We start from the raw sequence: 15,515 nt of genomic DNA, 5'->3' as shown, positions 1-15,515 counted from the left end.
CTGGTGTTGTTTGTGGTTCTCGGAGAATCTGATGACAGATTTTAAGTCATAGTCAAAAATATTACCAAAGTTCTGCATCTTTTTTTTTTGGATGGCTGTACCAAGAGTGACCGTGAGTTTGGGAATTCAATCTTAAACTCCACAATCTAATATCTGATACTATTTCAACACTGTGATATCAGCAATGTAATAATGCTTGAAAAAATTAATTAATAACCTCAAAATATTAAAATATACCATGCCAAGTTCAAGGAAATCGCTGATAATGTAACATAAATGCCAAGAATCTTTCAGTCAGACAAACTATATTTAGTTATGTTTAGTAAATATAAATAAACATTTACTTGTTTAGATACATGAAATGGATAAAGTGAGACACATTTTTTCTCACTTCATGACAACAGGTCAAAACTAATCTCTATATAAATTGATAACTTATTCCTGAACTGAATAAGTAAGGATGTAATTTCAATTAAAGTTTTTGTGTCCTAACTGCCAACATTCAGTCTCGCCCATCATCTTCTGATAAACAACACTCATCAATGAACAAGTTCCTCAAGACAGCTGGCGTGGCGCAAACACCAGCCGGCATAACTTTTTTTTTTAAGTATACAAAGCCTTTTTGTCTCCCCTGTGCAATGATGACAGATCATGTAAATTATTTGGGTAGAGAAAGGGACTTTGATGTCTCGCTCTTCAAACTCCTTGAGCTCTGGGTCTTTATATCTGAGAGAATACATCATCAATAGCTGGATCTGAGCCACCTAAAATGGGGAAGGGAATAAAAAAAAGAAAAAAGAAAGCACTTACTAAAATCGGCCCACCACAAAACTCTTTGGCTCACCGAAAACTGATGAGTCATTGTGCTTGGTTGGCTCTTTTGATAGCTGCCTCATTACGATGCATCCCAACACTACTGCAGCTTCTTCCAGCACCAACCCATCCCTGAAGCATAGAAACGACTGAACTTTTGCATCCAGTGGTTTTCAAAGTGTGGGACAGGGCCTTCCCTGGGGACTTCCGGAACAGTCTATGGGTCAACGGGATGCTTTTTCCGCAGCATGTTTTTATTGGTTTTACTATAGAAATAATAAATGACTTTTGGTTTGGCCAATTTGGTCACTATGAATTCTTAGATCTTTGTTTACATGACAACGTTTCAAGTGAAAACACATCGTTTTTGTTTCAGAAAAGTTTAGCATTTACATGACAACGGCAGCAACGCTGAAAAAGTTGTCGTTATCTTGTTGGGCCACTAGTGGGTGCTGTTGGTAGTTTAATTAATGAAACCATACGCAGCGAATAATACGCTATAAACATTAACAATGGCGAGTACACGGACATTTGTTTGGGCAAACTACAAAACGAGCAAGTCCCAGGAGAATATTTACTGGAAGTCATGATACTCTAGATGCTGACATTGTTGTTATTGTCTATCCACCTGCGTATGTGCAGAAGAACCATTACTATGGCCGTTGAGCACATGCATAGTAGCGGAAAAGTTGCATTTTCGCCCATATCCACAAAGATCTATATGGAGCGTTTAAAAAAAAACGTCATGTTTACAGTTGCCCCAAGCACCATTGTGGCATAAACAGAAACATTAAAAATATACATATTTTCACTTGAAAACGTTGTCATGTAAAAGGTGTCTTAGTTTGATGACTATGATGAATGTTGGTCATTTCAATCACATGTGAATCGCAATCCTTTGCAAATACTATATTGGGTAATACACTTTAAATTCAACAATGCTATATACATGCATATATCACAGCAAGAATCGAGAGTTTTGTTGTGAATTCCAGAAAAAAACCCGCTACACATGCGCGGCTTCAGATTCGACGGAGGCACACTGTGATTGAAGATCATCCCTCCTGGCTGCCGCAGTATTTATTCATGCTGGTGTCCTCATACATGTTGACATCCTTGTACTGCTCCTCCGCTGGGAAATTGGATGTGAATGCAGGTGGTGCTGCTGCTGGTTGTTTAATGATGCTAATGAGCTCATAACGAGGACGCTGAGTGATGGGTCGACATACAAGCTTTGATGGTTTCTAAAACTTGGGCACCCCCCTCAACCCCAACCCCTTCTCCCCGTACCAGCCATTAGAGGTTTCTGCAGTGAGAACAGTTATATGGAACAAGCTAAGTGTGGAACAAGTTTTGAACCATTACTAATAAAAAGGCTTCTCATTACAGTTAAGGACCAGAGAGCAGGGAAGCAAAAAGTCTTGGTTGGATAAAGGTTGAGAGGCTCGCACGCACGACTGAAGCCTTAATAGAAGCTGTTTTTACAAGACTTCCTCAGCTCTGGCTGTGAAGTATGAACACTGTTGTAGTCCATTTAAATGTTGAGCCACTTTTAGCTGTTCTTAAAGGAATGATAAGAGAATAATGTAGTGCTTTCAGAGATGTATTTATGCAAAGGCAGCGTGATGAGTGTTTGTGTGTGTGTGTGTGTGTGTGTGTGTGTGTGTGTGTGTGTGTGTGTGTGTGCGTGCGTGCGTGCGTGCGTGTGTGTGTGTGTCAGTGCATGGCTTTCACAAACTTTTATCCACCCCCCCCCCCCCCCCCCTTTTTTTTTACTTACTATTTTGCTGGGGTGATGCATTCTCCACCACATACTTTCATACATCACTTTAACAGCTCTACAAAGGGCTTTTAGATGTCACCTGTGTTTCCGGAGCATTATAAAGATAGCTGGCTGATATTCCCAGCAGAGAGGCAGGACTGTAATATATTATGGCTGCAGCCCCAGCAACGGACCCGATGTCATTACCACTACTCAAAACAATGGACTGTAACGGATATGTCTATATAGCAGTGGATATGCATATCAGCTTCGTGGTCTGGGTGACATTGGTGTTTTCAGCTTGCATCCGTTGCTTTTATTCCCAAGGAGACTTGCTGATGAGATCATTGCGACATGAGGGCACATCGGCACGCCCTCTGCAACTGATTAATATTCATGTTTTCTGTTGTTTTTATCTCTCTCGTAATCATTTCTCCCCGTCCCGCCTCCTTCCTTCTCTCTCTCTCTCACGCCCTACCCTCCCTCCCTGCTTCTCTCTCAGGGCAATGTGACCTTTTCTTGTAGTGAGTTAGTTTCCGTCGCTGTGACGTTCCCCGGGCCCCAGAGTTTCCTGCAGATGCCATGGACGACGGCCCCTTCATCATCAGCATCATCGTCATCATCAGGAAGCGTATCCATCGGCTTCCAGTTCAGGACATGGAACAGGGCGGGGCTTCTGGTCACCTTCCGCCTCCCGCGGCACGGGGGCGTGGTCTGGCTGCACCTGAGTGATTCCAGACTCCAGCTGCTGATTCACGAAGGTGATAAAGAGCTGCTGGTGCTCAGTGCAGGTGAGTAGAACCACCTACAGAGTTGACCTTTAACCTCTTCTATCCTTCCAGTCAACCTTGAGCAGATACAGCGATGAGAAAACATTTGCGATGACTTCTCCTGGCGTTTTCACAGGTTCTGATCTGAGCGACGGTCAATGGCACTCTGTGGATCTGACTTCCAAACGCGGTCACCTCACAGTCTCTGTGGATAAAGAAGAAGGAGGCGTTGCTCACGCTACTCCCTCTTTTCCCATCAGCGCTGGAGGACAGATTTTCTTTGGAGGTGAGAGTGAAACGTGGGTCTGTCCACAGGTGTGTCAGAACTCTCCCCTCACGGCAGTTCACTCAGATTAAGTAATTTTACATTCATTCTGGATGTTTGGAAAAACAAACAAAAGTGAATCGGAAGCTTTCAGAGGATCTACTGCTACTGCTAAAATTCTTTAAAAAATGGAGTTGTAGAAAACACTTGAAAAGTCAAATTTTTTTATCTTATATCATACGACCAATATGCGAATAATTGTGGCGGCTAATATTGAAATGTAGTGTTTTATTTTCAAATGTGAGCCCACGCATCTTCAATTTAATAGCATGGATGGATGGTTAGGTAGACAGATAGTTTGTATAGCACCTTTCATACATAAGGCAATTCAAAGTGCTTCACAAAGGTAAAGAAATGTATAAAATTGCAATACAATAGCATAAATACAGGAATATAGTGTCCAGCAGCTCTCATAATAATAATAATAATAATTATTATTATTATTATTATTATTAGTTGTAGTAGTAGTAGTAGTAGTAGTAGTGAGCAATAGTAAGTAATAAGAGCATATGTGTGTATATTATATATCCATATATATATATCGAATTATTATGTCATTTCCCACATTGGCACATCAGCATAACACTACCTCACGCTGCAGCTTCGCCACTTCATTCCTGTCAGTTCAAAAACGACAGGATGTTTCTGTTGGAGTTCAGCCTAAATGAATGTTGCCACATTTGCCCTGAAAAATGTCTATTAATATTTGAACGTTGTTGATATTGCGCTGTACAGTCGGTGTCAACAATACTCATCTTCAGCTTGTGGCTGTTTTATAATGAAAGTTATAAGTCTGCTTTATGTCTCTCCCGTTCTGCTTTTATTTCTCTCCTCAATCTGTCCTCCTCTATTTTACCTTCCTTTTGTCCCTTGTTTTTATTCTCCACTGGTTTGCGCTCACATTTCTTTCATTTTCTCTCTGCTCAGCAATATTAAGCCTGTTCTTAAATGGCTGCAGGCTCTTTTATCACCTTGCACGTGCACATTAAACGGACCTGAAGGAAAACGGCGTAATAATTCGACCTATATTTGCATGCTATGAGCCACTGAGGAATTTGCAAGATGCCACAAATCACAGCCCGACTCTGTGTTGTAAAACCACTTTTTACCACAGTTTTACTACGTGATGTCATTTTAACATTTCTTGAAGGCAGTAAAAAGAGAAAAGTGAGTCTTACACTTTTGTCAGTTCTCCAACCTTTGCTGATCTAAGCTGTCCTTCTCGTCCGTAAATAGTGTCCATAATATTCTCAATAGAGCTCGTCACTGTTGTTTTGCTTAAAAGCTTTCCCCCCCCTTTTCTCATTAAGGTTGCCCTGCTGACGCAGACGGCCCTGAGTGCAGAAATCTCTCCGACAGTTTCCAGGGTTGCTTGCGTCTCCTCACGTTGGACAACCAGCCAGTCGATCTTATCGCGGTGCAGAAGAGGCTGCTGGGAAATTACAGCCAACTTCAGATCGACATGTGTGGCATCATTGACAGGTGAATTACGAAAAAAAATTTTTTAATTCTCATTGATATGGTTTGATTACTACAATTACTGGTATGCAGGTTTTCATTCCCTGCCTGGCTTTCTTTGTGTTTTTCTTATTACTTCAGAGGATATGGTTATGTACTATTTCGTTTTTTCCTGGCGAAGTGATTTATGCCCTCCCTGGAGATGAGGGTGTTTTGCAGAAGCCTTGGAGAGTTGTTGTTGTCGATGTGTCCCAACGGGAGAAATAATGGAGGCTTAATGAACTACTAATTTAATTAACTAATGAATACGAAGAAGATTGGTGCTGCTGTCACGGCTCACACGGAGCATCAAAAAGCACAAAAGCAGAGATGATGTCCAGAATAGATCTGTCAGCTGTCAACTCATGAACACCGCAAACAGGCAGAGGTCAAAGGTCAAGACCAGATAGACGAGACATGGGAGGACACCAAGGTTGGAACGAGGACTACACACAGTAAAAATAGACTGGCGATGTCGAGCAGTAAACTGGCACTTACATGACACACACACGCGAAATGGAAAGAAGAGGCAGGTTATGAGAGTCCACAGAAACAAAAAATAAGAGGGAAAACCCAGAGCTAAGATTGGAAAACCACAGGATCAGTGAGCACTGACAGCTGTTATTTTTGGCCCCATTTAAACAACGCTTTTTATTGAAAATTGAAAATCCAACATCATCTGTCCTCATGAATGTCCATGTACTCGCTATTGTTAAGTATATTGTTTTCTATGTGCATGTGTGTGTGTGGTTTCACTACAAAAACTAACAACTGTGCCCACTAGTGGCCTGGCATGATAACTACTTCGTTTTCAGCGTGTCTGCTGTTTCCCTAAAAATCTTTTTAATATAGAAAGACAGACAATCTATACCAGGAGTGGGGTTTGAACCCACGTGAGCATTTGCCCATTGGATCTTAAGTCCAACGCCTTAACCACTCGGCCATCCTGGTTGTTCTGTAAAATTCCTTGAAAAAACAAATCATGTTACATTAAGAAATAATGGAATAAATGTTTGTACCTAGCACATGCATATACACAGATACAATGTTGTTGAAAGAAAATGTACGAAATGATTCCCAATATTGCGTTCCAATGCATGATGGCCATTGTTGAAATCCTTTTTCGGTCATAAACTGTCAGAATACAACAAATTTCAGAGTGGAGAGCTAAAATAGCTGGAGTCATGCTCTGCCACTCTGAAGCATATTCCTCATTCTTTCCCAGGCTACCCTGATTGTTTTGTCACATAACTTGATGTGACACACAGCGCTGAATAGAAGTGAAGAAATTTTTTTTTTTCTTTTCCTTGATGTTGTTTTGGCAGGGTGATTTATTTCCGAGGTGAAGCGCTGTGTTGCGTTGGCTCCCGCAAAGTAACAAACACACGACCAAGAAGTGAAGAGCTCACCCTCACCGCGTTTCCATTAAGGAGCTGGGAGTTATTGTCCGCTGGAGATCTGTGGAGTGAAATAACAACTGGCAGCAGCTGTTTGTTTCACTCTCATTGAGATCTGATGACTCAGCGTTTCTTTGTGGTTTGTCTCCTCTCATCTGTTTCTAACAGTGAGCATAATCCTCGCGTGCATTTTTGCAGATTTGTCATCTGTGATCAAAGCTGTTTAAATGAGCACCATGATGGAATCAGCAGCATTTCTCACACAGTAAGAAACTGAATAGATTTTCTTCTTTGTACTTGAATGGAGCATTTTTTGTTTTGCTTTTGAAATATGACTATAATATATATATCTTTTTTTTTTTTTTTTTTTTTTTAATGCTTAGATTAAAGGTAAACATCCATACTTGCACTATTTTTAAGCTTCACAAAATTTTCTGGTTTTTGACTAAGTTTTGACCTGTTTAAGTTTAAGGTTAGATGACGTTTGGACCTGTTCAGGACTAAGTTTGGACATGTTCTTAGACCAGGTTTGGACCTGTTTAAGACTATGTTTAGACCTGTTCTTAGTTATGTTTTTGGACTAATTTTGGTTCCCTTTTCTAGACAAAGTTGGGACCTGTTTTTAGTCTTCATTCGGACCTGCTCGTTCACAGAATTTTAACATCTTTGAGATAAAGTTTTTGCCTTTTTTCAGACTTGGTTTTGACCTGTTTGAGTCCAATTTTAGATGAAAACACATTTTTCACTGCTCATCTAATGGAAAAAAAGACACGCAGGTCAAGTGTAAAACTTAATAATTGTTTTATACAATTTCTCTCACTTACTTCAATGTAAAATTAATTCAATGCAATCTCAGATCTTCAGACATGTAGAACAGATGCAGACACCTGCTGTCCCCATGTGACAAAAGCACTGCACAATTAAAAGTAAGCAAGGCGGTTATTAATGTTCCTCCATGCTTCACGCAGAAGACACATGGTCACTTGACATGTGACTAAACTGAATACAAATACAACTGCGCACATTTTCATCAGACAGAGACAACCTGCTCCAGTGGGTTTAATTGAATAACTTTCTCTTTCTATTGCGCTCATCAGATTATTATTCAGCAGAATTCTGCTTTCTTCACAGATCTGACCGCTCACTGGAACAGAACAAGTGAATAACTCAGAGCTTCCACTCTACATTCCCACTTCGATTCAATTTTGTTTCCATGAGATTAAAAAAGTTTTATGGAAAATACAGTTTGAGAGGGTTCTTCGAGAGAAGGTTGATATAACTGTATTCGTGTGTATCTTAATAGACCAATAACAGTGAAGTCATCAAGTGAGTGCAGCCGAGCATCTATCATACTTTAGCCTTCAGTCCTGTGTGATCAGTGAAACCGTAGCACCTTATATTTATGCTGAACACAATCTGTTAACTTTCTGAAGCTTTCAGCTTCACCAGAAGTGGAAGCAGAGTCTGAATGAGTCAAATGAGTCTGAATGTTGTTCTGTGCAGGTTGATATCAAAATGCTTGAGTTGAATCAGGCGACAGGCTTTTGTTTTCTTTCATAAAGAATATGATCATAGATTTCCCTACATCAGTGAAATTCTTGCAATTAAATCCAAACTCACAGTCTGCCTCATACAAAGTAGTAAACGACACTCTCATGGTAGCGTGGATCACTTTTTTAATCTGAAAGCTCGGCTGATTAATCGGCCATCCTGTTCAGTTCATGTACTCAAGTCCATGTTTCTCCAAAGAGACGTTCTGTACAATCCCCGTCAAATTAATATTGTTCATCAAACAGATTTTCTCTCAGAACCTGCATCACAAACACCTCTCCACCAAATCTCCCTCTGGATAACAACAAATAGTGTAAATTCATTAATCTACATCTTCCTACTCAAAGGAGTTTAAAGGGATTATATTATGCAGCTTTTCAATACTTTCACATGGGTCTCGTTGGTCCAAATATGTTGTGTTCAAAGTTTATTGCCCCGAGTCCAGCTTTTCCTTGATTTTCACCTATTTGAATATTGGACCATATGAGCTGTAATCAGACTCTGCAGTGTCTGTGTGAGCTGCACTGGCTCCACCCACACATGCCCATCTTAGGAAGAGGAGAAAGTACTTCCTCTCGTGGTGCCATGTGCCTGAGCAGAGCTGCCTAATTGTGGGAGGAGTCATAGGGAGGGCCTACCTTGACTGAGATTGGCTAAACCCCTGATGGCACTATAGGGTTTGATTTCTGCTGGTTGGAGCAACACACTTTATAAAAACTGAAACAAGACAGGGAGAGCGATAACAAGACTTTCTTCACTTCTGGGGCATCATTCCAGGCATGGGGACGATTAATACTGTTGGAAAACCATTAAAAAGTCAATTTTGCACAATATGACCCGTTTAAAATTACACAACTTAACCAGTCAGATAGAAGTCTATTCTCATTTCTGTCCAGCCATATGCCTGCTTGAAGCATACGACCTTCACCTATTCACAATATCTGTTCTTGTTCAAAGAAATGTCATTTCCACTGTCAATGGACATGACATCCTTATTGTATTTGTACTTTCATATGGTCTTCTCATATTCATTGCACAGTGTTACCTGGAGACTTTCCTAGAGACTTCCCACTGCAGTTGTTTTGTAGCTCATCAGCAGTCAGATAGACAAGCTGTAAATAAGGATCATGCACTCTATTTACTACAAGCACAAACGCTCAGATTCCTCAAATCCTACCTGGAACACAATCACACGCACCACACACACACACACACACACACACACACACACACACACACACACACACACACACACACACACACACACACACACACACACACACACACACACACACACACACACAATTCCCAACCAGCTCAACATATAAAGTAAATAACAACCACACAGTGTGGTAATGTGAATTTGAAGTGAAAGCTAAGTGCTTTATCTGCAAGGCTGCAGCATACTACAGATTAAAGCATAGTATAGAGATAAATGGATGTTTAGAAAAAGAAAAAGAAATGTAGACTGTAGCAGACTGACAGGCTGCTGAGTTAGTGCTTTTAGTATCTAAATAAAAAGGAGGTTGCAGATTCTGAGCAGTCATTGGTTGTCTGTTCAATATCTTTCCCTCTGTTCAGGCGTACAGGCAGTTGAACAGGAAACCTGGTGACTTAAACACGCGTGTTCAGATATGAAGACACAGGAACACAATCCTCAACACAGAACACCAGTGATGTGAAATGGCGTGTGCATGTGTGTGTCCTGAAACAGATGGAAAGGAACCAGTGTGGGTTAAGAAGCTATTCGTCATCCACCCCCTATCGTCTCTTCTGTCTTTAGATTAGAGGCTGTGCAGATTTGTCGGTAAATCTTCTGTCATAATGTCCCTCGAGAGGCTGTTTGATTCAGGAGGATGTCTTCAGCAGTGCGACGCCGTTCGGTTCACATGCTGCTGCTGCACATGCGCACCATGGCCGTAGTAAACAGTTCTTCTGCACATGCTCAGTAGATGGACAATAACAACGTTTCCTCCTGATTATCATGGCTCCCAGTCGATGGTAATGTTTATGGTGTGTTGTTCTCTGTGTGCATGTGTGTGTGGTTTCAATACGAAAAACAAAACAACGCCAACTCATGACCCAAGTTGAAAACAACATCGTTTTCAGTGTTTCTGTCATTGCAATGTAAACCAACATAATTTTCAAAACGTCACGTAAACGTGAAACTTTTCTGGAACAAAAATGCAAAAACAATGTGTTTTCAATTGAAAAGCATTTTATCATTTATACTTTTTTTCGCGGGTAAAGTGCGAGCAAATCAAAGATTGTATGTTCATCATTTGTGTCACGATGAATGCCATTTTTAATTTTCATCTTGATTTCATTTTTCTGTTACATTCCGGGGATACATGCTGCCCTATCTCATCTCCACTGAGCCAGACTGGTAAAATATTGGCATAATAACCTTTAAATTGAAAGTTTTAAGTTTTCCTTTTGTCGTGGTGCACAGAGTATGTAATGAAAATGTATATATTTCCACATAACCAAACAACTACTCCCCAAATTGACTACAATCACCACATCAAGCCAATTTTAATTAAATGTTCTGGTGCAAAATACAGTGAAATATTTGTTTTAAAAATCGTCTTCTGCAGCTGTTGCATTATGCATGTTTTTACAAACTCAACTCAGCTTGAGTCTCACTGATGTGTTTTGTTGCTACTTATAAGACATTTGTTTAAAGAATATCAATGATTTCTTAGAAATTTGTATAATTTGCTTGGGAGTTTGGCCGAATTGGAACCCCTTGTGGCCGCTTTTGGCCCACGGGCCTTATGTTCGACAGCCTTTCTAAAGATGCAGGTGTTTGTCTTGTTATCTGGTGAAGCTATTTTTCCAATTCCTACTTATTAATACAACTCACACAACAAACTTTATGCTCTTTTCTGTTTTGTAGTAATTACTGCTTGAATAGAACTTTTTGTTTCTCCCAAATGTAGAACAAAGCAGAACAAAGTATTTATCAGCATGCTTGTTAGAGAGTACATTCAACAATTTCTAAAAAAGCTTTCCCCTCAGGATGTGTAGAGTTTTTTGTTTTTTTTAAATGGCACAAAATACTTGCATTTTATTTGATATATTGTTTTCAAACGGAAAATGTGAACCGGAGAAATGGCTCGCTGTTCTCAGAGCCAAACAACTCCACTTCATTTGATATCCTTGTCTTTGCAAGTGTAAGTCATTCACATATTGCAACAGCTGTTACCTTTGTGGGTTTTTCTTGTTCTTTATAATCATTCTGATTATCAAAACTATGAAAATTACAAATCACATCCTTTTTCTGGATGATCACCTTTTCTGCATATTGTGTTTTTATCCCTTCCTTCTGCTTTTACTCTCCTTCTAATAACAAACCACTGCATGTTTAAATCGGACTGCAGTCATGTTAATGCCTGGCTTTAATGTTCACATATTTGCTGCAGTGGCTGATGGGAACACGGCCTGTATTTGCGGGTCTGTCTGATACTAAGATGTAGTTTACGACCTCCCTCGGTAGCTGCTTATATTCCCACTTTGGACACGGATCCCACATGTCAAGGCTTCTTCTGTGTCTCCATCCCATCTCAGTTAATTAATTTCAACGTGGTGCTTGGAAACACAGCGTTTTCATAATCTCCAAAGCCTTCGTCACTCCTCTTCCTCCTACACAGGACTGATGTCACAATGGCTGCAGCGGTATGATATTTATCTATAAATAACACACGGAGCTCCTGTGAAGTCTGCTGGGAGCTGGGATTCAATGAAAAGAGCCACTTCAAACGGTCTTTTAGTGTCTGAAGATCTGCTGCCAGGGAGAAATAAAGGAGATTTTATATTCAGACGGAAACTTTTCCTTTTATACTATATGAAAAAAAAACATCTAAAAAGCACAAATCTGTGAAGTAATGATTTTTTTTTTTTTTTTTTTTTATTGGACCGTGGAAGGGTGAGAGAGGTTTTAGATTAATCATCTTCAGATGTAGAAACTCCAATCAAAATAAGGAAGCTGCTTGTTTTTTTGTGTGTTTTTTAAATAAATCAACAACGTCACACAACTTCATTTGAAAAAAAAAAAAAAAAAACACACACACATTAGTCATTGAAAACAATATTCTCAGTTCAATCTGTGCTGCTTTTTAGTTGTGGACATCAAATAAATATCTTCAAGAAACTACATGTTTTTTTACTTTGCTACATTACAGCTACTTTCATAAAGTTTGTGTTTTCCTTTTTGTTTTAGGGACTAGTTATGTTTTGTTCTGTCATCCTAAAGAACTAACAGAGATTTGAAACCGTCTTATTATTGTACCACTTGTTCCTGTTCTACTTTACCACCATCAGATTCCAGTGCAAACACTCGACAACCCTGAAGTGACATGATTTAATGATAAGGAAACGCTTTCTGCGTGTTTTTCCTGTGAATATCCCAGAAAAAGTGAGGTTGTCTTTTATTCTGTAATGAAGATACTTTATCTATCGTAGTATTCCATATTGCTCGCATGATCCGCTTAATCCGAGTGTCGTGTTTGACTTTTGTGGAGTTTTTTTGGTTGATTTTGTTCCATTCAAATCAAGAAGAAAAGCTAATCAAGGAGATAAATTGATGTTAATATGTTAAAGGATGATCACACCTCCTCCCATGAGGTGCAGCTTTTATGGCAATCTGTATGCAGGGTGATCATTTTAATCAAACCTTTAACACTGCATGACGTCCTCTCGGATGCTGATATACGTACACCTTGACATTAAAAGCCTCTCTTTCGGTACAAAACAGAGGAGACTCAGCTGACATTTGAGTGAAGTATTTATCTGAGTGTTTATATTCAAAGGTAAAGGAAGTGTTTTGTTTGTTTCTAAACCCTCTTTTGTCCTCTGAAAGTTCCCTTCATGTCGAGAGGAAGCATTACCAGCCTGTCAAAGCTGAGCTGTTATCAACCCTCAGGCGTTTGTTTGTTTTTTATTCAATCCGGTGTCCATTTCCCTCCTTTGCTCAGGTGTTCTCCCAGTCGCTGCGAACACGGCGGCCACTGCAGTCAGTCCTGGACCGTCTTCCACTGCAACTGCTCCGACAGCGGGTACAACGGCGCCACCTGCCACAGCTGTAAGTCTTCAGAACATCTGAGCATAACCTCCGAGGGAAGACACAGCCACAGGGGGACAGGGAGGGGAGAAATGAGACACAAATGAGGCTGAGAGAATGTGTCAAATCGGATAATGAAGATTTGTTCACTTCTGAATTCACAAAACTCCGACGCAAAAGCCAACGGGGAACGATCCGACATTACAGTAGTAAATGAAATGTCATTGGATCAATACGATAAAGATCAAGCTATTTTTATTAGCGTTTCTATTATGTTTTCCAGAGATTAATAAAGAGAGAATCAATACTCCAAACCAGGGTAATTCCAGACACACACACACACACACACAGATACAGTTACAGCTACAGATACATACACTCTCATCCTGGAGAGAAACTGTTATATCGATGAAATGAGATATCATCCAAGCCCAGACAGGTTAGAGCTCACCTTTGATAATCATAGGCAAACATTCACACCCAGTGACACATTTAGATTCAACAATTTCAAGGAGCTTTTGAATTTTGAAAAAAACTCAACGATTCCAGATGGGCAAGTATAGAAGACAAACTCCCTTTTATCAGGAAGAAGCTCAGTCTAGATCTCCCAGTAGTCTAAACCTATAGCAGCTTCTCTAGAAAATAGTCCAGAGTGGTCTGAACTGACCCTAACTGTACATTTTACCAAATAGAAAAGTCTTAAGCCTTTTTATGAAATATAGGACGAAGCATAAAAGGTGAAATAAGCAAACTCCAAACAGAAATTAGAAATCGAATCTTCCTGCTTTTCAATAAGAGTACTAGACACTGACTAGAAACTTAGCCAATCGGTCTCTATATGCATATGGACTAACTTTCCAAACTCGCAGGACAACAAACATTTACGGTTACCTGAAGTTATCCAATCTACGGTGTGCAATTCTTTATATGAGTAGAATACACATGTATTCGCAAAACGAAGATTGCCAGATGCAATCGGGAAAGTTTATCATTTTACTTAACAACTTATTTTTATTTCCCAAGACTAGCCCCCAGAACCACCCAAAAAAATGTGAACAGATTTGAAGACTTTTTAAATCAAATGTCTTAAGAGTCGCGACACGATACTGAGTCCCGAGCTGAGATTTCAGTGATGCTGCCATGAAAGCTATCAAACCAGCATTGGCCTCAAAGTCATGTTTTCAGGGTGAAAAATTAAAATTGTCTTGATATTGAGATCGTAGTCGTTTTCGTTAGTAATTGTTTGGTTATTTTCAAGAATATAGACATTCTAATCATGTATACGCTGCGCGGCAACAAAGAAAAACTTAAAACTTTAAATTTAAGGGTTATTACGGCACTATTTTACTGCTCCGGTCCACTCAAGCTGACATTGGACTATTTGTGGCCTCTGGACTCAAATCACCTTACAGGTAGATGCAGAATCGAGCACCTTTGGGAGGTTTTGCTTTGACCACAAATCAATCATCTTCTCTGAGCTCTACCTATCATCAAACGATGGAGGCTGATGAGACTGTAGCTGTGACTAAAAATACCTGGGAAATAATAGGCAAAGTATGACAGAGTGGTGATGCGAAGGGTGAGATCTCCTGGTGGTGTGCTGATTGCCTGGAGGAGGCTTTCCCACACACTTCACCTCCGCTCTCGTTCTGATCACCGGCACTTCTCTGCACACCGAGAGGAATCTGGCGGGTAAAAGGCCGACGGCTGTGGAGAAGGACGGAGACCCAGACAGACAAAGGCAGCATCTTTGACTCTAACAGGTCCACCCGTCGACTGTGGACGGCGCTTTTGGTTTGAAATAGAGATGGAGGCGGTGAGAGTTATGCAGGCGGAGGAGGAGGAGGAGGAGGAGGAGGAGAAGGAGGAGGGAGGCCTGACAAAGGCCTGATAAAGTTTTATTTATCGGGTGTGTGCGTATTCCCATCAGTCACTGCCGTCGCTTCCAGTCGGATTAAACTTTAGTTTATGGGATGCCTTAAGATTACTTTCTTCTTTGCTCTGATTATGAGATGCGTGCATCCTCCACCCCCCCCCCCCCCCCCCCCCCCCCCCCACACACACACACACACACACACAACACCCCTCCCAGCTCCTTGACGTTGTGGATTTCGTTCTTTTTCCTGCCAGCGGTGTACGAGCAGTCCTGCGAGGCGTACAAACACAATGGCAACTCGTCGGGACACTTCTACATTGACGTGGATGGCAGCGGACCAATCAGACCGCAGCTGGTGTACTGCAACATGACAGGTGACACACACACACACACACACACACACACACACACACACACACACACACACACACACACACACACACACACACACACAGAGACCTC

The 15,515-nt window shown here is 40.6% G+C and overlaps 1 protein-coding gene across 1 annotated transcript in view; it reads left to right on the top strand.

The window, feature by feature from the left end:
• Window positions 1-15,515, top strand: part of LOC308135098 (contactin-associated protein-like 4) — a gene marked incomplete at both ends in the record, with an annotated part of 85,955 nt that overhangs the window by 35,982 nt on the left and 34,458 nt on the right. Inside the window, 5 exons of the mRNA XM_080502971.1 lie at window positions 3,078-3,366; window positions 3,482-3,631; window positions 4,981-5,152; window positions 13,092-13,198; window positions 15,308-15,427. Of these exons, the coding sequence (XP_080359097.1) occupies window positions 3,078-3,366; window positions 3,482-3,631; window positions 4,981-5,152; window positions 13,092-13,198; window positions 15,308-15,427 (838 nt within the window). The remainder of the gene's footprint in view (window positions 1-3,077; window positions 3,367-3,481; window positions 3,632-4,980; window positions 5,153-13,091; window positions 13,199-15,307; window positions 15,428-15,515) is intronic.

The sequence above is a fragment of the Blennius ocellaris genome (assembly GCF_963422515.1).
Source record: "Blennius ocellaris genome assembly, chromosome: 10".
Classification (NCBI taxonomy): domain Eukaryota; kingdom Metazoa; phylum Chordata; class Actinopteri; order Blenniiformes; family Blenniidae; genus Blennius; species Blennius ocellaris.
This window is presented reverse-complemented; position numbering and strand designations above follow the sequence as displayed.